The 26,946-nt window shown below is 34.4% G+C and overlaps 1 protein-coding gene and 1 long non-coding RNA gene across 2 annotated transcripts; both read left to right on the forward strand.

Moving 5' to 3' along the window:
* Positions 1–4,728: 4,728 nt before the first annotated feature.
* LOC123556635 (uncharacterized) lies at positions 4,729–18,663 on the forward strand. Its single transcript, XM_045347519.2, has 4 exons — positions 4,729–5,868; positions 7,674–8,011; positions 15,750–15,933; positions 16,589–18,663. The coding sequence occupies exons 1-4, from the start codon at positions 5,084–5,086 to the stop codon at positions 16,668–16,670; spliced, it is 1,389 nt and encodes a 462-aa protein (XP_045203454.2). The 5' UTR covers positions 4,729–5,083; the 3' UTR covers positions 16,671–18,663.
* A 6,603-nt stretch (positions 18,664–25,266) lies between these two features.
* LOC123558825 (uncharacterized) lies at positions 25,267–26,558 on the forward strand. Its single transcript, XR_008371162.1, has 2 exons — positions 25,267–25,845; positions 26,139–26,558. It is a non-coding gene; the product is annotated as an uncharacterized LOC123558825 (long non-coding RNA).
* The last annotated feature ends 388 nt before the right edge of the window (positions 26,559–26,946 follow it).

The raw sequence follows: 26,946 nt of genomic DNA on the forward strand, positions 1-26,946 counted from the left end.
AATAATGTACATATAAAAAAGAATGGTATTCATTGTATTTTAAACCTCAAATGAAATAAGGTATAACTGAAAGGTAGGTACACATCGAGTTGATCAATCTAAAGATTAATCACTGGATTCAAATGTTTAAAAGTTGAAAAATGAGACCAGTCTTTGAAGGGTGCCTTACCGTTTGTCTTTTTTCAAACTAGCACAGACTATGAATAAGATATTTGAGATCGGTCCTGCGCATTCGGCTTTATAATTATATTATTTGTGGCACAATTTCCCTCATACCAAATAATTGATTAGTTGAGGAACAGTCAAATATTTAACATAGAGTTATTTGTACAAAATTTGTTCTTTTATATGAACTTTTAAAGATGTATATATGAATGTATGTATGTACTATTATAAGGCAATTAACATGTATATCGTTCTATTGATATCGGGATAGTATATTTAGGTGCTCTTTTAGCTCTTTTAGAACTGTACGTGTATCTTAATATTCTATATTTTGAGCGATTCATGTCTTATGATTTCAGTCTCTCATAACTGTTATAGAGTGGTTTTGTACATGTATCTATATTTCAAAATACGTTTTATTATGTAATGTGTGTACAAGAGTATAAGCTTTTGTTGTTGTTGTTGTTTGTTGTTGCTTAATCTCTCATGCAGACAGCTGTTCTAACATAATACTTTTCAAGTAGATTTGGTTAGAATTCAGGAAGTGCTTCTAAATATTTCTCAAAAATCAAGTAGGCTTACATTAGATGAATTTTGTACTGATGTGTTGTCTAACATTTGACGAAAGCGCACATATTCGTATTTGGTTATATTTATCGTTCGCTCTACATACGTAATAAAATTTGTGCATTTGTATACCTTTAGAGATGTCTACTATTTTGAAATAGATTTTCAAAATAAAACTGTCATACCAGTTACAAAGGTATCATTGTTAATATTATCGTGCCATATTATAATTTTCATTTTTCTACAAATTATAAAAGCGTATCGAAAAACCAAAAGGTTTAGTTAAAGAACACCCTAAAATAACAACGTTCATGGTGAACTCTGTGAATGTGGAAGTCAATGAACCCCGACGTATTGTTTAGTAACGCAAACTAAAACCCCATAAACTATTAGTTAAGCTAACAATAACGGGTATACTTCTAGAACTGGTAAAGGCTTACACATGAGATACAACATATCTGTAGTAACGAATATGTAACATATTGCCTTAAATAGTTTCGTCTTTTCTACCTAGTCTACAAACGAGAAGAAACCGTGTCCATCTGTATTTGCGTTGATAGATAAGGTCCTTTTGAAGAACGAATCATTGTTCATACAATTCCCTGGAGTTTCCTTTGGGACAACTTTTTATCAGGCTTTTTTTTTTTTGGTTTATGAAATACTTCATTGAATGATATGTTAATTGCATTATTTGACAAGCGACCTCAGAATGAACCAACAAAATAAGGAAGTAACGATATGCAGCTTTAGACCAGTGTACACATTTTATCCGGTAGCAATTAACGTCACTTTATTGTAAAACCTTGTTAATCCTTGATTATTTATACGATTAAATCTCATTCAAATGTGCTATTTAGTGTAGCACCAATCACTGACGAGAACGAAGGATACGGGTATTAATCGTTTCATGCAATTAAAGGTGGTTCATCTGATTGGTTGTTCGGAGCTTTGATATCTGATCATTTACACTTACTTGAGTGCTTAATACATGAAAGGTTTACTCTTGAGGTAATCCTAAAATTTGATTTCCCTATCCCGATTGATCTTTTGATAAACCTATGTAATGGTACTATTGTATTACAGTTTCAAAGACTTGAATTGATGATTAGGTATTTAGCCGAAATTTATAACAAAATGCAAATTAATAGAATTCCTGTTATCTCCCACTGCCTATCTGTATTGTACAACCAAAATATATTTGTAATAAATTTATTCTGAAGCTGCACCGAAGGTTTAACTCAGATTGTTGAAATATCCCAATATCTATCAAATGCAAATGAATAGCTTAAAAAGATTTTTAAAATTTCTTTAATAAATGTCAAACAGATAATACATGAAAAGCGAAAAAAAACATAGCATGCCGTTTAAATGTTAATTACTAATATCTACATAAACTATTGCTATCAGTTTATAAATATGTTACTTTAATTATCTTATATCGTTATACGTCGGGAGTTAACAACGTCTATCATGCATTCGTATGTTATTACTTTGAAGGTAAATAATTTACTCTTCATCAGGAAACTTAATATAGTTGCAAAATATGAACCAATGCTAAAATAACATCTTGGGAATTAAGATATCACCAAAACCGCATAATATGATAAAAAAAACTGTGATCAATAAACTGTTTGTACTTTGAATAAAAAATCAGAACGTAACATACCTTATTTACCAATTTCAATAATATTGTTTTACTGGTATTTTTGACGAAAATAATCTAGGAATATTCTGTTATCAAGTAATTATATGCACCTGAAAACAGAATATTTCCATATTTCTCATTTTTGGGCTTTTGACAAAGAGAGGCCATGCCCTCTTTTTAGCATTTGATACCTAATTACATTGATATTCCTTAAATATTGGTTTAAAAATTGAAGATCACAGTTTTGTCAACCTGATAATTGTTTTAAATCCAAAATTCTTACTTTAAACTCTTATATTTTATTTTAGTTAGTTTTGGTCTAGCACCGCTATGCAACAGTAATTCAGTTATGTAACACCGAGCAATTAACCTTACCAGTGTTCCTTGATTCTGTACCGGAACTAATTAATTATCCTGTTGGTGTGACAGTGAATGAACTATTTAAGATGAACCGCCTCAATAGCCTAGTGGTAGAGCGTCCGCTTCGAGTGCTGGAGGTCGTGTGTTTGATTCCCGGCCGCGTCATACCAAAGACGTCAAAATGGTACCAGTAGCTCTATTGCTTGGCACTCAACATTAAAAGGAAAACTGGCCTCTTCTCTCATACCCTCGTGGCGACGCACTCCATCAGGAATGAGGTGTTGAGAGTGATTAATATAAGTTGCAGAACTTCCTTCACAATCGACCTAAAATAAATTATGTATAAACTAATTAATTATCCGCAAGTGCTACTTTCTCCATATTAATCTGATTTGTTTTGTTTGTTTTTGTGTTTAACGCCATTTTTAACAATTTTTCAGTCATGTAACGGCAGGCAGTTATCCTAACCGGTGTTCCAGGATTCTGTACCAGTACAAACCTGTTGTCCGAAAGTAACTACCAACATCCCCACATAAATCAGAGATGAAGGATGATTGATTTCAGACACAAAGTCTTTTATCAGGTCGTCAGGGAGAACACATGCCTTGCCTGGATATCTGACTCAGACTATCATCCTTATATCTGTGTTCTCCCTATTCATCTAACCTAGTTAGTTATACATATCTCCTTATAACGCTGCCATTTCTGAAATTAAAACAACAACAACAACAACAATTTTCTACAAATCTTGGTTCAAATGAAACTACCTATCGTATGTCTTTTACATTGAAGAACATTCATATTGTATATTCTTCCTCTATTGTTAAGGTAAATGAATCAGTTGCTGAACTGGTACCTGCAAATCTCTATAATATGTCTTAGAAAACTTTAAAATTGACTGGAGTTAATTGGAAATACAAGGAAGGAATTCTAAAATATGCAAGAAGCCCTTATAATGATCTACATTAATGTGCATTTGTGATGTTTTACTTTAACAACGGTAGCAATCCCTGGCGGTGTAGTGAATGTATTTGACTTCGAATGTCCTTCAAGTCACCACTTTGAGTTTGAATTCCTTCAAACAACATAAATTCAGTTTATGTGTGGAAGCCATATAGCTGGCTCATTCTACCCATGTGACTCATGTACCTGTAACAATGCACGAATGGGCACTAAGGGTCATCCTTTACCATTAAAAGCTTGAACGCCCTGGATCTTCACCGTGTTTTTGTTCCGCACCTCACGCAGTTAAGCGTTTTTTACTCCGCGGCCCCGCAATTTATACTTCTGAACTCTCGTGCTTTCACTTGGTGGGGTCGCGGGGCAAAATGAGGAAATAGCACAAATTAGCCACCATAAATAACTCTTCTTTAAAAGAAAAACCAAGTTTTAACATTTTTGAATTCGATGTATAAAAAAGATTTTCATTTGAAAGTTTTATTTTTCGTGTAAAAAGTCAAAACTTGAATATAAACCTATAAATGCATTATTATCATCATTAAGTTTAACATTTTGAAATATTTACTGTTGTGTAATAGTAGGAAAAAGTAATTGGATTACGGAAGGCATTTTGAAACGATACGACTGGCCGGTAAACTGTCCTCAATGGAATTCTTAACAGGACGCACATAAGCTTTCACAAAAAAATATAACTTTTAAGCTTTTACAAAAAAAAATATAACTTTTCAAAATAAAGTAAACATTACAAGAATACAATTCGCATTATAAATAAAACCTTTGTGCTGATGTAATCTACAACAGCGATCCAAGTGGGCCATAAACGTTCCTATTAAATTTCATTATGTAGGGCATATACATTTGGAAATATTACCATTATAGCCTCTTTTTCCTACCATACATGTCATAATCAAGTAAAATTACTTTTGAAATATCAATCGTCTATGCACTTTATACTCAAATTAGTCTTTGTTAACACATGTCTATTAAAAAAGAGAGCAAATATCGACGAGGTAATTTGATAATAAAAACGTGATAAATTTTAATGTATATCGTGCTTATGTTTTGTAAAGGCTTTTCAACATTAATGTTTTGGATATAACCAATCACTAACGAGAACTAAAATAAATAAAAATAAATAAAACAAATAAGAACTACCATCTTATGTTAATGAATTCTCCAAAATAAACGCATAAGCTATCGGTATTAAATAGTGAGTAGGCAGATCTCTCTTATATCGTTTAGAAATCGATTCAAATATATTTTATTCAGTTTCAACTCAAATTTGATTTAGAACAATTATTGTTTTGAAAAAGGAATATTAACTTATATCTAGAACTACGGTGGGTTAGTCATTGTTTTCACATATTAGGCAGGACAAAGTGCATAATGTTTGACGTAATAATTGTAAAGGTCGACAGGGACCATGTTACAAGATATGCTAATGAAGTGAGTGATACGTGCAGTATGACTGTACCAAACCTGCAAATAGCCAGAAGAAGTATCGCCGATACCACAACGGAAAAACATACACTCAAGTGTAAGAAGTTGTTATTTCTACTCGGAAACGAAAATGTCGGGATGACGAGTGCCGTTGAAAACTGGGTAACAGCTGTGTTTCCAGGAGTTAAAGATGTTTCAGAGAAAGTTTTGATCGTGCAAGAATCCAGCAGTGAGACTGAAGGACAATTTGATGCATCTGATCTTACCAAATGTCCAGGTTTAAGACAAGTTACAGTTAAGACATTGAAAGATGTCTTTCAATGGTGGCCCAAAACTATCGACTTTTTATTTAAGAAAACAAAACAGAGAGTTCGAGTGTACCTGACAACGGATATTGAAATAAAGAAGTCAGAAGGGGAATCTGAAAGTATAGATGTAGAACAAGGTCAGCTTAAAGATGACATCAGAAAGTTACTGCAGTTCAACAGAGCGGAATTGGTAGACAATGATGGAAAGGCAATCAGCTGCAACACCGTAATAGTAGTTTTTGGGAAGGAAATATCCGTTTCCAATACGATGTATAGTTCTTTGAGACGATCAAAGATTAATGGAGTGAAAGTGTTTTTCTTTTTTCCTCTAGACGTGCCGACGTTTGACCGAAAATTGAAGCGGATATCAAACTACCGTTTCACAGTTTCGCAACAGATGGAGGGAATTCTTTTCCTGATGAGGTAGTATGATCACTATCTACATTTATACTAACATTAGGGACCTCACTATACTTTATATTAAAGAAGCGCACTTCATTTTCGTGTAACGTACTTAAATGATTTACACAAGAAAACGTTTTGACTTAAAAGATTTACACAAGGCAACTATTTACAAATGGAATTAATGTATGAATATGCGAATAATGCAACATTTATTCTAACACGACCTGCAAATAACCTACATATGTGTAGAGCAAATTTATCTCTGGTTATTCTGCAATATACAACTCGCGTGCAATGACGTCATCCGATCAGGGTGCGTAGCGCGGTCGTAAAAAGTAGTTACCATGTTTTACTAACACTGTTGATACTAGTATGTCGTGTTAGAATCGAAATAATACGTTCCCATGTGTGATTTATCATAGAATAACCCGAGTTTTTTTACGGCCTTCGTGATATATTCTTACGCATAAGAACTCAAAACTCGGGTTATTCTACGATAAACCAAGTTTGGGAACTCATTACTTCTTAATTATACAAATTACATGAAAGGCTCACACAAATCGAGCCTTCAGCATTTTCAGTGTAGTTGTATCGTCTTTCCACCTTCTCTAATTTACAAATAGGTAATGACATCATCAAGATTTCAGGTAGTTTAACTAAACGTTGAACATCAACCACAAAGTTCAGATAAGTCATTGTAGCCTGAAGTCCCGCCATGTTCTTACATTACAAGACAAAGTAAAAATGTTATACCCGCTTGATGAACAAAACAACAGTTGTGTAACTGTAAAAAAGGCCAAATGTTCCCTCTGTTAGGGGGTATCTTTCTGTAATCTGTGCATGAACGTTACTCAACTAAGGCACTATATATAAAAAATATGAAGTATATCTTTCCACTGGTAAAAAACATTAAATCGATAATTTTAGTCAAAATATGAAATAAAAAAAAAGTTGTTTGTTTGACGTTTAAGATCAAAATATCACTCATGAACACCATTCACCATACATTGATTCTGCCTTGCTCTGCCACCAGCGTAGATCATGACTTGCCTGTACATCCGTGCAATCTGATCATGATCTGCACTGTTCGATATTCAGTCAGTATCTTTTTAGTAAATACCCCTTTTAACAGTTAATGGTACTGTCCAAATTGAAAGACGGACAAATTCATTCTGGAAATTCAGCATGGTAAAGGTTAAGAGCCGGCGAAACATGACATCAAACACTGTCCCGTCAGAATCAAACTTTGAAGCATAGCGTCTTGCTGTGAATACTATACTGAATGTTAATTATGTGAATATTATATATCAATAAGCCGCACTATGAGAAAACCAACATAGTGCATTTGCAACCAGCATGGATCCAGACCAGTCTACGCATCCGCGCAGTCTGGTCAAGATCCATGATAATCGCTAACAGTTTCTCTAATTGCAATAGGCTTTGAAAGCGAACAACATGGACATGCCCAGACTGCGCGGATCTGGATCCATGCTGGTCGCAAACACACTATGTTGGTTTTTTTCATGGTGCAGCCCAATTTTTATCGCATTGACATGACGAAGAAACTTTCGATGTATCGTAAATAACAACAGGTTGAAATATACCTTATCCCAGCAGAGCTATCTTTAGAATTACATGTTATACCAAAACTTACATAATTTACATAAATTTTGAAAAAAAGTTGCCGTTGCTGAAGGGTTTTTAATTTGATATAATACTAAACATATCAATACCATGAAAATCTCAATAGAACTGCTCGCTTTGACAGATCGAGGTAATATGATATTGTAATTGTTTTGCTTTTTTCATTTCCTTATCTGCAGAGAAATAGGTATGGAGCAGTTAGAGCTGCCACCGCTCCGTAGACCTTTGATTCCTACCGGACCACTTAGTATTCAGTGCAAATATGATGGTACGGCTGGTAAAGCCGTCTTGAATGCTAAGTGGGCCCCCTACCCTTACGGTCTTGGGGAAACAATAAGTCTACAAATACGTGTGCAAAAAAAACTCTGGCACGAAATCCATGGTGATCTTCCAGCAACGAAATCTGACATTACTGTACAACTTCAAGGTAGACCTCCGATTGAAGCGTTTGATTACAGGATTATGTGCGAAGACAAAGATGGGAATCTTTCAAATTACATCAAGGCAAGATCAATCAGTAAGTATTAGTAGACATTTTGTCCAGTTTCTTGCACAGATAAATAAACTTCCAAAAATGATTTTGATTGTGGCGTAAATACGTAGAGAGCTGTAGCCAAATGATAGATATTTAAAATAAAAGTAGCAAATCACGCGAAAACGTTAACCTTTGAAAATACATTCTGCATAGCAGCAAGATTCCAATTTCATACTGCATTACCTAATAAAATCATAGGCTATTTTAACATTTGTGTCAGATCTGATGATACCAATCTATAACAAACTTCAGTCGGATGAACTTATGTTTCTTATACCTTTTAAACCTTTCTTTTAAATTTTATCTTTCTTAATATACATGTATTTACTTTATATAAAAAATCAGCCAGAATGAGTATGTGCAGTTCATTGGTAAAAATTGACAACTACATAGAAAAAAGATAACAACTGTGGATACAGTGGGTACCAACACTCACTCATAGTAAAGAGATATGGGTGTATATTATGGGAAAGGGAAGGAGAGTAACACCACCACTAAGCAAAACAATATCTTTGACATAGTTAACAAATTAAAATTAGGGTTTCCGCATTGGAGAGCTCAGTAATCATATTAATTTGTTTTTTTTTTCGTTTGTTTTGGATTTAATTCACGCCGTTTTTCAAAAGTATTTCAGCTTTGTAACGGCAGAGAGTTAACCTAACCAGAGTAAAAAGTTCCTGGATTCGGTGACAGTACGATCTTATTCTCCGCAAGTAACTGCCAACTTACCCACATGAATCAGAGGTAGAGGACGAATGGCTTCTGACACGATATAACAAATTGTCACGGAGAACATAAGCGGCGCCCGGGGATCGAATTCACGACCACGCGACCCTTAGATATGCGTTATCCCTACTGAGATAAGCGGGCTGGCTGTAATCTGTATAAAATAAACTGGGGGTGGGGGAGGATGGCGGAGTTAAATGGGTTTAGTGCATTCCGACCTCGCACTTACCTTCTTTCACCAAGGTGGACAGGACAGTGTAAATAGGATAACTCCCCTATGAAAAATGTTCTTATGTAAGTGACAAACTATCAAATTGTATAAAGTAAAACATAATGTAGGGCATAAGTCATGAAAAATCATTGTTTTTCGCACTTACTTCAGCATAATTTCTTAAATATGCCATGTATGCTGGCATAACTGTCTTCCTCGGAAGAAACCTACTGTCAAAAAAAAAAATAATCATAAAAGTCTACAGTTAAGTAATTTTGCCTAAAAGGCTACAGCGGTCAACAAACAACAATTATCAACAAGATTGTAAAATGGAAATGATTAGGGTCTAATCAGTTTCTACAAAGATTCACGATGCAAGATTATTTTATGAGAAAAGTATCTTAAAATGTGTAAGAACAAGTAAAATGTACAATTACAATATTGTTACAATATAACCAATTGGTGCATTTAATATTACATATATATAACAATATATATATAACATATTACATATATATCGTGAAAAAGTGTGAGGTTATGACAAGACGAAATTTTTATGCTCTGCTCAAATTGTAAATTTTGATAGAAATACTGAACTTTGTGACTTGAGATTGACATTGATCGATAACTGAGAAAGTGCACTTTGTGATAGTGTGTTTATAGTGTTGGAAAACTGGATTATTTTGGAGTAATTTTTGGATATAAAACTGTGAGTTTTGAAATATTTTGTCAAACTTTTCTCGATATAAACTACTGTGTATAACGCATGATTGATTTTGTATACCTTTGAATATATAGTGGCTATTGTACTGGCTCACTGACATAAATTTATCGGCGATAATTGAGGATTAGTACAAGGTGTACTGATGGACTATCATTGAACATTTTCTACGGAAGCGCGTTGTGGTCACAGTAATAATGGGCATTGATATTGATACCTATCGTGCTCGAATTGGTGCGTTTGCGTTGTCAACTAAAGTGAATAAAAGGTGCTATAAATACGGGAAATATAATAAATTCACGAAAGGATCTGACATTCACCTGAGAAGTTTTCATATGTTGTACATATTCTTTGTTCATTACACTAGCGCTATCTGGAGTTATGATTTCACATGAATGGTTAAAGGAGAAACTTTTAGAGTCGCATACAGAAATATGCACATGGACATCTTTGTCAACACATGGGACGATGCAAGGATATATGTCATCTTGTGTTTCGTTCGGAGGACAGTATAGCTATTATTACAGACGTTTGTTGATATTATCGTCCGATGTGGAGACTAACCCTGGACCCATACAGAGTCCGGGTATGAGTATTAACCCTGATGACCCCACCATTGACCTTAACACGAGGTTGATTCTGTATGCTATAGCTGACACTAAAGAGGAAGTTAAAGGAGTTAAAGAGCAAGTTGTTTGTTTACAAAAAGAGATCGGAAGTCTGAAGGATGAAATCAGATCGGTTAAAGCAAAAGTTGATATACTTGAATACGGACAGGAAGTACTGAATAGTGATGTAGCGACACTGTCTCTTGCAGATGAAACGAAGGAAGAACGCTTGACAAATATTGAAATACAGTTAAATATTATGGAGTCTGAAAGGTTGAAACCGTCGCTACGAATTTTCGGTCTAAAAGAAACGGAGTCAGAATTGGTATCCTTGGAGCATGTGGTGTCTGAAAATGTTTTAAATGTAGTTGGAAAACCGGATGAGCTTAACATAAATTCGATTGATAGTGCTAAAAGGGTCGGTGAATTGAAAGATGATGAACCAAGAATGGTGATTGTAAAATTTAAGAATAGTGATCATAAATTTGAGTTATTCAAGTACAGAGAAACTTTAAGAGATAGAGGAATCCGGGTATCGAATGATTTATCATTCCTACAGCGACAAAAGCTAAAGGAGCTCAAGAAGGAAGGACTAACTGGCTACTTTAAAAACGGTAAACTTGTAGCCTTTAGACCAAAGGCAGCACCGTTGACTGGCGACTTTGATGGACAATCCAGAACATTTAAACGAGCCGTTAGACACCGGGATAGGAGTCCGGATTTAAATCCTGCCCCGGATATGGATACTGTGACCTCGGATGATGATAGGCCAGCTCGAGTCAAGGTAAATTCCAGATAGGATGAAGGCCAAAGCCCTGTACAGACGGACATACATTTTTTATCTTGGAATATTGAAGGTTTCAAATCGAAATTGTTTGCTACTGATATAATTGAATTTATTAAAAAATATGATGTAATCGGAATACAAGAAACTTGGGATTGTGACTCTGACTATTGTAACAAATATTTCAATGAAGATACAATTTTCTCTTGTAATGCTAAACAGTCTTTTGCAGGAGGTAGAGCTATGGGTGGTGTAACAGTTTTGGTAAAAAGCAACATTGCTATATATTTTAAACGTGTTTGTGACAATTTTAGTTTTGGAGTGATGTTAATAATAGATAGCAAGTTACTGTCTTTAGATCGAGATATACTTTATGTATCGTTATATATACCACCAGAAAATTCGCCAGTTTATAATAATGTTGTCATGTCTGCGTTGCAACAACTAGAAGACCATATTATAAGTAATAATTTTCTAGACACTGCTTTACTTTTATGTGGCGATTTTAATGCCAGAACTGCTAATCTTCCTGATTACACAGTATGTCCGGACAATATACCGGAGTTAGAAGAGTTTAGCGATATAATTGACAGTGATATTGACATTGAAAGGGTATCATGTGACACCAAAACTAATAAATTTGGACACGAGCTGTTAGAGTTTTGTAAAGTGTTCTCATGTTATATTGTGAATGGCCGCTTTAGTAGATATGATGGAGGTGATGGCTTCACTTTTATTAACAATAACGGATGTAGTGTCATAGATTATTATATTGTGACGAAACATTTGTTTGATATAATTACATTGTTTGAGATCAATTCTTGCACTGAAAGTAGTCATGTTCCTTTATCGTTGGGTTTGAAGATAGAGCAAGGTGATATACCTGTTAATAATTGTAAACGTACTGACATGTTTTATGACCTAAATCAGGATAATTGTGAGGAGTACTTAAATTGTTTATCCGAAAACATCCTAAATGGGTTTTTTACAAATCTAGAAACTATGTTGTCAGATGATGAAACACATATAAATTCAGTAATTCAGGAATTTGAAACTGTGATTTGCAACAGTAGTACTAGTTTTCAAAAGGTAAGAAGAAAAGGCAAACCAGTTAAATACAATGAATGGTTTGATATAGAATGTAAGCAGGTAAAACGTTCTACTAAAAAGCTTTTGAAACGATTCAGGAAACTCAGGTGTGATGAGAATTTGAATGCTTATGTAGAAAGTAAATGTAGATATAAAAATTTGTGTAGACATAAACGAATGTTGTTTAACAGAAAATATTTAAATAAAGTCGAGTCCTCTGTTAATAACTCCAGAAAATTCTGGAATGAAATCAAACGGGTATTAAATAAGCCTAAATCAGAGAATATTATATCATTGGACAAATGGTATGATCATTTTAGTAATTTATTTTCGAATACTGTAGAAAATAACCATGTATGTGACAATGTACGTGTCACTCTTGATATAGATACAAATTTTGATGATATAGAACAGTTAATTTTTAACTCTGAGATTACTAATGAAGAGATATTACATAGTGTTAAAGCGCTGAATATAAATAAAGCGTCTGGAGGTAGTCTTGTACCCCATCAGTTAGTGTATGGCGTACATGTATTGTTGCCATTTATATGTAAACTTTTTAATAGATTGTTTTCTAGAGGTGAATTTCCAGATAACTGGGCAAAATCAGTCATTATACCACTACACAAAAAGGGCAGTTATAGCAACCCTGATAATTACAGGGGTATAGCATTACTAGATGTTTTTAGTAAAGTGTATATATCAATAATTACTAAAAGACTTACCTTTTATGTTGAGGCTTATAACAAACTTTCGGAATCCCAAGCAGGTTTTAGAGCGGGTTATACTACAGTTGACAATGCTTTTATTTTATATTCCATTGTTAATAAATACTTATGTATGAAAGGGAAACCTGTATATGTAGCTTTCATAGACTTTCAAAAAGCCTTTGATTCAGTCGATCGGTCGATTTTGTATGATATATTAAAACGAAATTGTGTAAAGGGTCACTTATATAAGTCAATACAGGGCATTTATTCATCAGTCAAAGCATGTGTAAGAACCAACGAGGGTGTGTCAGACATATTTACGTGTCCGGTTGGTTTACGCCAGGGCTGTAGTCTGAGCCCCATTTTATTTGCAATGTTCATAAATGAACTTTATTCAATGTTATGTGAAGATAACATCAGAGGGATTCAGTTATTTCCAGATATTGTTGAAATTTTTTTGCTTATGTTTGCTGATGATATTGCTTTGATTTCTGATACTGTTGTTGGCTTACAAAAACAATTAAATGTTTTATATCAGTTTTGTTTAAGGAGTAAATTAATTGTAAACATCACGAAATCGAAAGTACTTGTATTTAAACGAGGTGGAAGGTTGGCGAGAAGAGAAAAATGGTTATATAATGGCAAACAGCTTGAAATTGTCAATGGTTTTACTTATGTCGGTATATTCTTTACAAACAGATTATCAATGTATAAAATGGCAGAGGTCATGTCTGTGAAAGCGAAGAAGGTACTTATGTACATTTTTAGTTCTCTTCAACATTTATCTTGTCTGCCATATAAAACGTTTTTTTAAAGTGTTTGATTCGAAAATTGCATCTATTATGTTGTATGGTTCTGAACTTTGGGGTTTAAAACACCCACAATGCATAGAAACAGTACAGGTATATGCTTGCAAACGATTTTTGAATGTATATAACTCTGCATGTAATGATGCTGTACTTGGGGATACAGGAAGATATCCTATGCACATATATGCTTCAAAACGATGTATTAAATATTGGTTAAGATTACTTAATCTTCCTAAAGATAGATATACAAGATTGTGTTATGAAATGCTTATGTATTATGACAATATAGGGTATGAAAATTGGGTTACTGATGTTAAGCGTAATTTATACAGCAATGGGTTTGGATATGTATGGGAAACACAAAATGTTGCAAACCCAAGGTTATTTCTAATTCAGTACGTTCAAACTTTAAAAGACCAGTTCATACAAAACTGGCAGTCAAGGTGTAGAGACAATATTAAACTGCAATACTAATTGTAACTATAAATACTGTTTTGGAGTTGAAAAATATATTATTGCAATAGATGTTGAGAAATTTAGAAATTGTATGGCAAGATTCCGTAGCTCTTCGCATTGTTTAATGATAGAAAAAGGTAGACATTATAACATATCTAGAGAATATCGAGTATGTCTGTACTGTGAAACTGTACTGGAAGATGAATATCATTTCATGTTATCATGCCCTTTATATGCTGATATTCGTAAAAAATATCTACCTATGTATTATTGTCAATATCCAACCCTAGAAAAGTTTTATTCTTTGATGTCAGACGAAAATGTGAATTTAATTAGAAAAGTTGCCATGTATCTTTACTACTCTTTTAAAGAGAGGGACAAATATTTAGAAATGTTCAGTTAAATATGAATTCTGATATGCATTGTTAACTATAATACGTCATCATGGTTTAACATTGACTATGCCGTCCAGCTGTTTATGTCATAACCTCATGCATTATGTTTATCTCATGTTGTATATATTGTATTTGGGCCGGAGGCCATATAATGCAAATAAAATTGAATATCTGTTGTTTCTTTTTAGGTGTTTACATTATGGTAAAACACTTCGTGTTTAATGCGAATCAGCTTAGTATTATTATTATTATTATTATTAAACCAGATTTATATAGCGCCCTATTCATGATAAACACGTTCAAAGGCGCTTTGCAGCCACACAGGGCGCGAAATTCATCCTCTACTAGTACAGACACAGAGCAATTTTACCAGAGGGAAAGAGTGAGAAAAAGCCCCCAGAACACAGAGAGAGAGAACCTTTAAGATAAGACGTGTCCGGCTAACATAGCCTAGCCCTTTGCAAATAGACAGTCTGGTTCTTTAACGTGCTCGGTGAATGGCACCGATACACGCGAAGCCTTCTTTCCTGGGAAGAATCAGTACAGGTCTCAAGTTAGGTGGGAGACACTCTATCTCAACAATTTCCAGTGCCTGGACCGGGATTCGAACCCCGAACTTCTGGACTGACAGCCAAGCGTGTTACAACTAGACCATCGGCCCACCTCGACATTCATTTCTAGAATTTATACCGGGAACTTTAAATTGTCTGCTAGTAAAATTACTTTTAAAATCATTATTCATTGACAATGGAAGCATTACTATTCCTCTAATCTGTATGTTACAATGTTTTGTACATATGAGTTTTTTTCGCATGTATCTTTAATTTTCAACAATTGCAAAAACAACTTTTTCTCCATTATCTGTTATTTAGATCTAACCTTTTATCGTTTATCGAACCATTAAATTATTCACATGTTTAAATTTTAAACATACCAGTCTACATTTAAATTAGTACATAAGAGATATTACACTTGTATTTAATTAAAATATTCGTACTATTTGCAGAACCTCAAACTGCGTTGCGTTTTTAAAGCGTATCGGTAGAGTAAATATTTGAGGTTAATTTGATTTAAACAATATTTATTAATTAAATAGCATTTAATTACAATACATATTTACAAAAGCTAGAGATCGAGTAAAAAGCTAGTAAACTTTTTTAGGTTAATTTAAGTGTCTTCTACAGTGATCTGATATTTATGTTTTATTAAAGATTTTACGTCGACCAATCCCTGGCAAATGAAATATAGTGTATTGTATGGCTGTGCCTCCTACAAAATAGACAAAATCCCTGCCCACGTGAAATGCCATTTTTGTGATACGGAGGTTGATACAGTACCAAACGGGAATGTTCGGAATCGAGGCAAATGTTGGTGCCTTATATTGGGATGTTTTGGGTATGTATTACACACAGGGCTTATTGCATCTAAGAACTTGTAAGCATTGTCCTGACAAATATGCCAAACATAACTGTTTTAGAATATAAAGGATAAAATGTTATGCTGTCTTGTAACGTGCTGTTATATACGTACTTAGCAAATTTGAGGGCGGCTGGCTGTGCCAAGTAACGAGCGTAACAACGGGAATAAATGTGTATTTTTCTACCTTGCATTTCGGTAAATCCATTTATTACGTTATTACTATTGTTTCTACTGCAAAACTTTCTTCATTTATTATAGTATCGGTAACTCATCAATTTGTAAACGTATATAATCCGTGTGTATTATTAGTCTTCCCTCCGTTATATCTGTCCTTCATAATTATTACAGTATCAGTTCTGACGTATTTCAGGCGAGGGCAAGGTTTATTGCTTTCATGTATAGTTTAATTGAATTACTGAAGTGCAAATGTTGCAGCACATCGACCGGGCAAAACAAAACTAACTGGTATTATTAGGTAGCTTTCGTTTTCTTTGAAAGAGATGTTAGTATGAAATACCCTGAATCTGTATTTGAGATTTATCAAGTCAATAAATTCGAACAGCCCAATATTTTATTGCAATTTTAATGTTTCTTTGCATATGAAGTCAATGGTATGCCTTGATTACTTCAGATGCTGTTGTGCGAGCAAGGATGTCGTCCACACCTGTCCTAATTGTCAACAAGAGATCAGACGCTACAACGGTTCTCAATAGGCATCAAAATAAACCTCGTGTTTTAAGACACTTGCAGGAAAAACTTCACAAACGCCAGCTACAATTAGTTGCAAATGGTCAAGTGTCACGTGTTTTGCATTTTTTTTATTATTTATTTTTGTTTGTTTGTTTGTTTTTAGCAATATTTATATCAAACTTTCAAATGTAACATTCCTTATAGTTCACATGTCATACCAACGTTTGTAATGATTTTATGCAATTTTCTGGTTGCCGTTTGAAATTTTATTTTTGTTTTCCCTGTGTATTTGGATGCTGCGCCGCACGGAACGTCTTTATTGATATCAACAGGATTTTTAGCTCACCAGAGCACAAAGTGCTCAAGATGAGCTATTGTGGCCGGTCATTGTCCGGCGTCCGTCGGCGTCCATCGTGCGTCGTCCGTCGTCCGTCGTCAGTCGTCCGTCGTGCGTCGTGAGTCGTTCGTCAACATTTGCATTGTGAACACTCTAGAGGCCACATTTATGACCCAATCTTCATGAAACTTTGTCAGAATATTAGTCTTGATGATAGCTAGGTCAAGTTAGAAACTGAGTTATGTGGAGTCAAAAACTAGGTCAGTAGGTCAGATCAAAGGAAGAGCTTGTGAACACTCTAGAGACCACATTTGTGACCCAATCTTTATGAAACTTGGTCAAAATGTTAGTCTTGATTATTTCTAGGTTAACTTTGAAACTGGATTATGTCGGGTCAAAAGCTAGGTCAGTAGGTCAGATCAAATTAAAAGCTTGTGAACACTCTTGAGAACATATTTGTGACCTATTCTTTATGAAACTTGGTCAGAACATTTTTCTTGATGATAACTAGGTCAAGTTAGAAACTGAGTTATGTGGAGTCAAAAACTAGGTCAGTAAATCAGATCAAAGGAATAGCTTGTGAACACTCTAAAGACCATATAGTGACCCAATCTTTATGAAACTCGATCAGAAGTATTGATAATTTCTAGGACAAGTTTGAATCTGGGTCATGCTGGGTCAAACACTAGGTCAGTAGGTCAGATCAATGGAAAAGCTTGTAAACAATCTAGAGACTACATTTGTGACCCAATCTTTACGAAACTTGGTCAAAATGTTAGTCTTGATAATTTCTAGATCAAGTTCAAAACTGGGTCCTGTTGGATTAAAAACTAGGTCACCTGGTCAAAGCAAATGGAAAGCTTGAATCTGGGTCATGTGGGGTCAAAAACTAGGTCGCTAGGCCAGGTCAAAAGAAAAAAAAAGGAAAATAGAGGCCACACTTCTGTCTTTGCAACACTCTAGAGACCACAATTTAAGTTTAAAACTAATGAGAATTAGTCAGAATGTTTGTTTTGGTAATCTATAGGCCAAGTTCGAATTTGGGTCATGTGGGGTTAAAATCGGTCAAATCAAAGGAAAAGCTTGTGAACACTCTAGAGGCCAGTTGTAACCAAATCTTAATGAAATTTAGTCAGAATGTTTCGCTTGATGATCTTGGTCATGTGGGGTCAAAAACTAGGTCAGTAGGCCGGATCAACTCTGGTGAGCGAAATATAGGGCCATTATGGCCCTCTTGTTTTCAATATGTTCTCTACTGAACATTTGCAACGTTTTAATTTTGTTTCTTGTAATATTCCACATTACAAAACCAATACCACTTAATACTATTTTCATTTTTTGTAGAAATTATGATAAATATCCGCGAACAGGCTCATCATATTTCATATGACACTGTGCATGTCGTTAAAAGCTCAGCTTAGCTATGAACTTGATTCTAAATTCACGCATGCACAAACTGACTTGTGAGCCCAAATATCGAAGTATATTTTCATTTCATTTCTGTTTGTTTGTTTGTTTATTTGTTTTGGGTTTAACGCCGTTTTCAACAGTATTTTAGTCATGTAACGGCAGGCAGTTGCAAATTATATCATTTTTATAATGTAAACTCAAAATCATTGACAAGTATATATAATTGTTTATTATATATCGCATGTTTAATAAATAATCAGTTGCATGATTTGCTTTAAACACAGAGCTGTGAATTCTTCTTGGTGATTTATGTGTGACAAGGTAGTCTTGTCATTGTTTATAATAAATGAATATATTTTAGTACCCCACTCTCCGACTTTTGAGCATAAGATGATAATAATAAACTATAATAAACAGTGGCACTGGTATAATAGCACAGTCGTTACCTGAGAACTTATCTAGTCAAAGTGAACAAACCGCTTTTCCATAGGCTTACATTGTAACGTTTTTTAGGTTATGGCCCTTTACAAACATTTAGACTTTTGATCCCACCTACCTAGGATGAAAGAACTACCAAAGACCTACCAGAAAACACCAAGAAATATACCTGTTGACCATCACTTTGGGACTCTTTTTTTTCTCCCGGAAGCCGGTAACCCTCTGTCCGGCAGTGATTTTTTTTCATGAAAATACCCCATGGATAAAACATGCATATTTCTCATTCAAAATGCATCATTTAATTTCTTTTTGGCCATCAAACATTGCTTACAACTTTAATTCATGAAATAAAACAGTTTCAAAAAACATCTAACAGATATTCCACCAATGGGAGATCACTTTACTTTGTAAATATTACCTCAAAATTCCCTATACATTTTCAACCAATCAAAAGCTGTGTTAGTTGATTCACTTTGACCAATCTAACTATATAAAAACCCATGTTGCACTTGATAGTTCCAATGCAGTCTGACTTAAATGGTTACTATCTATTGTTGCACTGCATTTTTTTATGACTACAGATAGAAATTATTGAGGTAAAATAGATAATATTTCAAAAACCAAAGACAAATTCAATGTCAGCATGATACATAATTATGAACATTAAAGTGCAACTGTAGATGGCATATAATCAATACAAAGGGTAACATAAAAAAAGAGCATAAAGCTTTCTTATTTCCATTGTGATCCTTTGAATTGATCATATGACATCGGAAAGGCAAATTAATTAATCAAGTTAAAAGGATAAATATCCAACAGAGAAAACCTTGTTCCAAAAACGCAGCCTCCCCAAACCGAAACTAAACACACGGACGTGCACACGAACAACAAACTTACTTACACAAAACAAGTACACGAGGCGAAAAATGACTAAATAAAGGAACACAGTGGGGTATCGCCTTGGAATGGTCAGTGAGAAAACAACAACCACTGGGGATCTTAAAGAAGTTTTCATGATGAACAATATCTGATGCATAGTTTTTACTTTTGCAATTACTATACTGTAGACATATATCATATTATTCTTGCGCAGGCTGGTCTGGATCCATGCTGGTCGCAAACGCACTATGTTGGTTTTCACATGGCGCGGCTCATATGTAAAATCTACAGGTGTAAATTTGAAATAATTATGATTGCAAAAAATACGACGCATTCCGTACAGGATTGTTGTGTTTCAATAATATCGTAGGAGGACCTGTTTCAGTGACTGACCTGTTTCACACGGGTGGTAAACGCGCAATCCAATTCCCACTAGGAATACGCTAAAAATGGGTTGCTCGACTTCCGGTGCTGGTGTTGCGCATCAATATATACAAAATCGAGGTAGGTGGGTTTTGTTTTTGTAAATAATGACACATTTACGAGTGTTTTCAAAAAAAAATGCTATTCGACACAAAAATGAATAAAGATCATGTGTGAAATACCAACTTATTAATTTAAGAATCAGCTCTGTTATCACGAAAACTCTGCTGGCTCGAACTGTCAAAAAAGCATGGAATCATGAAAAATGCAAATTTTCTAACTCTTGTGCCTTCTTTCTGGAAATGTGACGCTTCTAATGATCAAACACGTGTAAAACAGTCATGAATATTACATACACTTGAATGAAATGTTGCTTTGGGGGAAAGATTGGCAAAAAATAATCGGGAATGGGGTTGCGCCCCGGGAATTGAGTTGCGCGTATACAGTATATACATTATGATGTATACGAGCAACTCCATTCCCGGTGCGCAACCCCATTCCCGATTATTTCTTGTCAATTATGTCCCCGTAAGCAGGATTAGAAGCAAATAATTTTGATATTCGTTACTTTATAACAGTTGAGTTATCATAAAAAGCATCGGATATCCTCAGATTAGACATATGAGGTCAGAAACTTCCATTTTTTGTTGATTTCATACTTTATTCACGCTTCGTGTCGCCTGAGTTTTTGTAATAATAGAGCCAAATCATAAATTACAAACCAGATATTTTACACATATGATGTATTATCATATTTGTGTCGAATAGCATTTTGCTTTTTTCGAGAAAGGTTATTCTTGTCTCATACTATGCAAAATCATTACTTCACATACCTCAATTTCGTCTTTTTTTACGCGCAACACCAGCACCGGACTTTGCGCAACCCATTTTAAGCGTATTCCCAGCGGGAATTGGATTGCGCGTTTACCACCCGTGTTTCAGTGACCTTCTGAAAATCTGCTGCCATTTCCAAGTTCAATATTGTAGGCAACTGATTATAGCAGGGTTGTTCTCAAATTCTGATCTAGCTCTTTGGTTATAAGAAACATTTTGATTTATATTCTGTTTTGATGCAAATGTCATCTTGTTTTCAGTCTAATTTTTATGCAGATAGAACGGTCCAACAATTACTTTTAGGAAATATACAGCTTTGAAATCCATCTTGGTACCTCGAGGATAATTTTATCCTTGAGAGCTTAATTATAGTATATAGACATACCTCCATTATGTCTGCCTTTTTGGCATGCTGAGATTTTTTCCACATAAATGATCACAACAATAACCCTGAATGCCTAAATTATAATAAACTTATGGTGATATCCACGTCTCTAATAGTATAATGACGTCATAATTAAAGATGATATTCACCTACCTTTCTTACAAGCCCATTAATGTTCCAAGATATTATGTTTAATAGCTCTTAATGACGTCGCTATATTGTAGATATGGTATTGTTCTAAAATTTACCGTCAATGTACAGTTTTTAACAACGAATTTTACTGTTTTTCCTTACCTATTTCGCTTTGTACAACGGGATATAACTGCATGCGTGCGTCCCGCCAATGCTTCGTTAGTTGAACACCAAAACCATGATATGTGCTATGGTATTTTTTTGACGATCATTAATTTAGTGACAGAATTTATTGAAATACTCTCGTGCAGTGTTATGGTTTTTATTTCTCTATCAGTTTGTCGGTGGTTCTACCCAGGTGCCCGCTCGTGATGAAATAATGCACGGAGGGGCACCTGGGGTCTTCCTCCACCATTAAAAAGCTGGAAAGTCGCCATATGACCTATCATGTGTCGGTGCGACGTTAAATCCAAAAAAAAAAAAGAAATTAGTTTGTCTTAAATTACTTTTTACCATACTCTTTCGCAGACATGTTTAATAACCGTGTTCATTAGCAGTGGTGTTGAGCCATAAGTTAATAGTGAAATATAAATCCAAGTAGTTTATTCATGCCTATCTCTTCAACCTATAAATTATGAAAATGGTCTGGTATAACAAATACTTAATGCTTTATGCTTAATGAAAATATATTTGTATCTGTATTGTTTATTGAATGATTCCCACAAAAAAACCTCATTGTTTAAAGAAACAAAACAGTCAAATGTATACCAGTATTAATATATCTTATAAATAAAGACATCATTTATCGACGTCGAAATTCGATACTAAAGAAACAATGACTCTTATATTTATTATGATTATGTTTTGATTGCTATATGCTATCCAAATTATCTATAAGAAAATAATATTTGGGTCATATTCCGTATTATTTCGTGACTCAATTAATTAAGAAAAATAAACCAGCCACTCTAAACCCAGATATAAATTCTTTAAATTTCAAGATGTCATTTATAGGTATTTTAGCAAAAATAAAGTTTGACTTTTAGCTAAAGCATAGAACTGTAAGTTGGCTGTTTCTTTTTTTGTGATTGTTCGCATACATTAGAAAGGACGAGGTGCACTATGTTTGATGTAATAATCGTTAAGGCTGACAGAGATCACGTGACAAGATATGTAAATGAAGTAATTAACACGTGCAGTACGGCTGAACCAAAACTGCAAATAGCCAAAAGAAGTATCATCGATACAACCGGGGGAAAGCACACCCTGAAGTGTAAGAAGTTGTTGTTCCTTCTTGGAAGTGCCAATGCTGGGATGGCCAGTGCTGTTGAAAGCTGGATCGAGGCTGTTTTCACAGGATTCAAAGATGTTTCAGAGAAAGTTTTGGTAGTTCACGAATCCAACAGTAATGCGGAGGAAAGATTTGATGCATCTGAAATAACCAGACATCCTGCATTAAGTGCAATATCTGTAAATTCGTTGAAAGATGCATTTCAATGGTTCCCGCACATTCTTAGTTTCATTTATAAGACGAAACATACGGGAACCCCGGTGTACCTGAAAACGGATGTTGAAATGAAAAGGACCGACGGGGAATCTGAAAGTATAGCTGTAGAACAAGGTCAGCTGAACGATGACATCAACAATTTGCTACATTTCAACAAAGCGGAACTGGTAGACAATGACTACAATATGATACGTTGTAAAATTGTGGTAGTAGTTTTCGGGAGATACATTTCTATTTCTGACCCGATGTATAGTTTGTTAAGGCAAGCAAAGATAATGGCGTAAATGTTCTTTTCTTTTTTCCACACGAGCTGTCTTCTGAGCGAAAGATAAAGAGGATATCCAACAAACGCTACACAGTTTCTCAACACATGGAAGGAATTCTTTTCCTAATGATGTGGTATTTTAATCATATATGACAAACTGTAGGAAAATTTCTTGAAATATAAATAAGAAATTCACTTAATTTTTATTTAATGTACGTAACATATTTACACCTGGTATGACTTTGAAATGAGAGGATACATACATATACAAATAATCTAAATGCGGTAATAATAATACTCGAACCCCATTGTATCGATCCATTCATTGTATCGATCTATTTACAAATCTCGCGATATTTTGTAACGAGCGCCCTGTACCGATTGTTTACGTTCATATTTTCACAGTGTGAGTAATGAGATATAAAATATGTAACTGATAGAATACAGTATTTCATTAGCTAGTATAAAATAAAGAAGAAGATCATCTTCTTCTTCTTCTATAAAATAAAACAGTAGTTTTGTCACTATGTTTTAAAAGAAGTCTAGAATTTATTGTCACAATCCCCGCATACGGGTATTTGATGCTCACTAGATTTTACATTAAAAATACTTTTGTAACAATACCTGTATGTATATAACAGAAAAGTTGCCACAATTAGTAACCGCATTAATTGGATATTCCTGCATAAAACCCGTTTTTTTGCCGATTTTGGGCATGCACAAACAGGGGGAAAAATACATGCAATTGCAGAAGTAATATGATCACCACAATACCTCAATAATCTTGGTCAGATACCGTCAAGACCAGTCGATTTCGATAAGTCAAGTTTGTCAATGATATTACTTACATCTTATGGAGTAATCTATTCACTATTGAACTGTATTTGGCGCAATTTCGCATCTAAACATTTTTGAAAATAGAAGATAGCTTATTTGTAGTTTTCTTGAAAATACCAAAGCGTTTATGTTGATAGTCTCTCAGATAAATTGTTTCCCGAATATCTTCTGTAAACCAAGATGATGGTTGACTAACCTGTTAATTCTTTTCTGTTCGACCTGTGTAACGGTTTAGTAAGAACTCAGTAGATGATATGTATTGTTTTATTCATGTCTGTAATAGTTGCAATAAAATATTATTAAACTCGTAGATGATATTAATTTATTGTACAAAAATACCAAAGCTGTTACGATATGAAGCCGTATACAAACTATAATTATTTCATTAACTAGAGAAAAGCTTTATAAAACTTTGTTCGCTAAACTATTCAATATTTTCCTTTTTTATTATTAAACTCCATTGTCAAATTAATACATGTATCTTTGCTTGTTTGTTTTGGGTTTAACGCCGTTTTTCAACAGTATTTCAGTCATGTAACGGCGGGCAGTTAACCTAACCAGTGTTCCTGGGTTCTGTACCAGTACAAACCTGTTCTCCGCAAGTAACTGCCAACTTCCCCACTTGAATTATCAGAGGTGGAGGACTAATGATTTCAGACACAATGTCGTTTAGCATCCGCGCAGTCTGGTCAGGATCCATGTTGTTCGCTAACAGTTTCTCTAATTGCAGTAGGCTTTAAAAGCGAACAGCATGACTTTTATTATTATAGAGGAACAGCTATAAAGAAGTTGAAGCTACCTCCACCTCGAAAACCAATAATTCCATCCGGGCCACTTAGTATTTCATGTATGTATGATGGAACACTCGGCACTGCCCTCTTGAACTGCGACTTGTTTCCCTACCCGTACGGTCTTGAGGAAACATTCAGTCTTCAAATACGGGGTTCCACACAAAACGGGAGGAAATGTTGGCTAGAAATGACCGCCGACATTCCTGGAACGGATGGTGGCGTGGTTGTGCAGTTCAAAGGAAGACCTTATAGGTCGCTGTCTAATTACAGGCTCATGTGCGAGGACAAAGATGGGAATTTTTCAAATAGAATCAAGCCCAACTCAGTCAGTAAGAACCACGTCTTATTTTTAGCATAGATTGACAGTAGTTCACGCTGATCGGTCCATTCATTGTATTTACTTGAATTTAACGTGCTGATAAATAAATTCGATCAATTTCTATGACATCTATCCGAATTTGTTGACAGTGGTCATCTTAATTTAACTTGCATGTATTAGAAATTAAAAGACAATATGTGTAAAATCTATTTAGCCATGCCTTTAAAACAAAAGTAATCATATATCGGGGAAAAAAACGTTTCATTTTGTTAAAATAAAATAATGATACAGGGTCCGTGTTCATCAGACATCATGTCAAAATTAATCAGAATAGATTCGTTATAAACAAAGTTAAGGAATATTGAATGTTTCCTTCTTAAGTCTAAGCTTAAGATTATTAAACGTTGATGAATGCGGGCCCAGGTAACAAAGTTGCTAAGTTAAAAGCAAGATCAGCGATGTTTGCAATGATCTTATATTCTATCTTTTTTCTAGTTTAAATGGCATCGGACTCTATAATGATGAGTGAGAATTCACAGTCTGGTTTCTCTGTCTACAAAAAAGATAAAAAATCCTGCTCATGTGAAATGTCCATTTTGTGACAAGGAAGTCGATACAAAAACAACGATTTTACTATTGGGGTATGTATGGCATTGTTAAAAAAAAGATGAAAACTATTATCAAACAAACAAATGTATACCGGTTTATTTTCCTCTGTTATTTGAGATTTTCTAATGAAATATGAAACTTTCAGCATGTTATTGTTAAAATTCTTGACTGCATTAACAAGTATATTACAATAACAGAAACTCATCTCTACATCATAAGATGAGCTTATTACTGTGTTGAAGTAAAACTCTTATTGGTAGACCCTTTTCCAAAAGCTTTGTTCTTGAAACATAGTTATATCTGTAGTGGTCTTTGATTATTTCAGGTGTATTCCATGTAGTTGCTTGCCTTGCTTGCTGTGCAAAGATGTTGCCCACAACTGTCCGAATTGTCAAAAAGAGGTCAGACGCTACGACGGTTTGCACTAGACTTGTCCAAAGCGTACAAATCGTAGAAGCCACGACGACTTGTACAGGTCATGTCCTTATTGTCAAGATTTTGTCCTATGCTACAATGACTTGTCACTGGTATTTTGTTAGTCCAACTTGTGTCGTAATTATTACTTACATTTTATTTCCAAGAACATAAATGTCAACAATATCATTATTATGAACTTAGTGCTAGTATTATACCTGCTGTTATGTCAATGTATAAGCCTTGCTATAGTTAAATTTTGTATAGTATGTATTGTACCTCATTATGTCATGTTACCATGAATTAATAGAAATAAACGGATTGAATTGAATTGAATTGAATTGAATATTTTCGGTCTGATATTACCAACTCGTGACGAAGATACAGAACCTAGCTAGTTACCGATTAAATTTCATTTTTCAGCGGATGATGTGATTATCACTTAATTAATTTTAGTCTGTTATTACGTTCAACTCAGTAACGTCTGAAAACAGGTGTAATCATTGTGATTTGCACCCCACGCATAAACTATAAAGTGTAAAAAACGAAAGAAATATTCCATGTGCTTTAGACAATAGGTTTACCTCGTGAACAGAAACGGTCTTAGCACATTCTACATAAAACCGAAAGAAAAGAAGAAAAAACAGCCGTTGAAAATATGCTAGAGCGGATATCAATTGTTCCGCCAAAGTTAAATAGCCGCCTAGAAAGTCAATTTA

Source organism: Mercenaria mercenaria, chromosome 5 (assembly GCF_021730395.1).
Source record: "Mercenaria mercenaria strain notata chromosome 5, MADL_Memer_1, whole genome shotgun sequence".
NCBI lineage: Eukaryota > Metazoa > Mollusca > Bivalvia > Venerida > Veneridae > Mercenaria > Mercenaria mercenaria.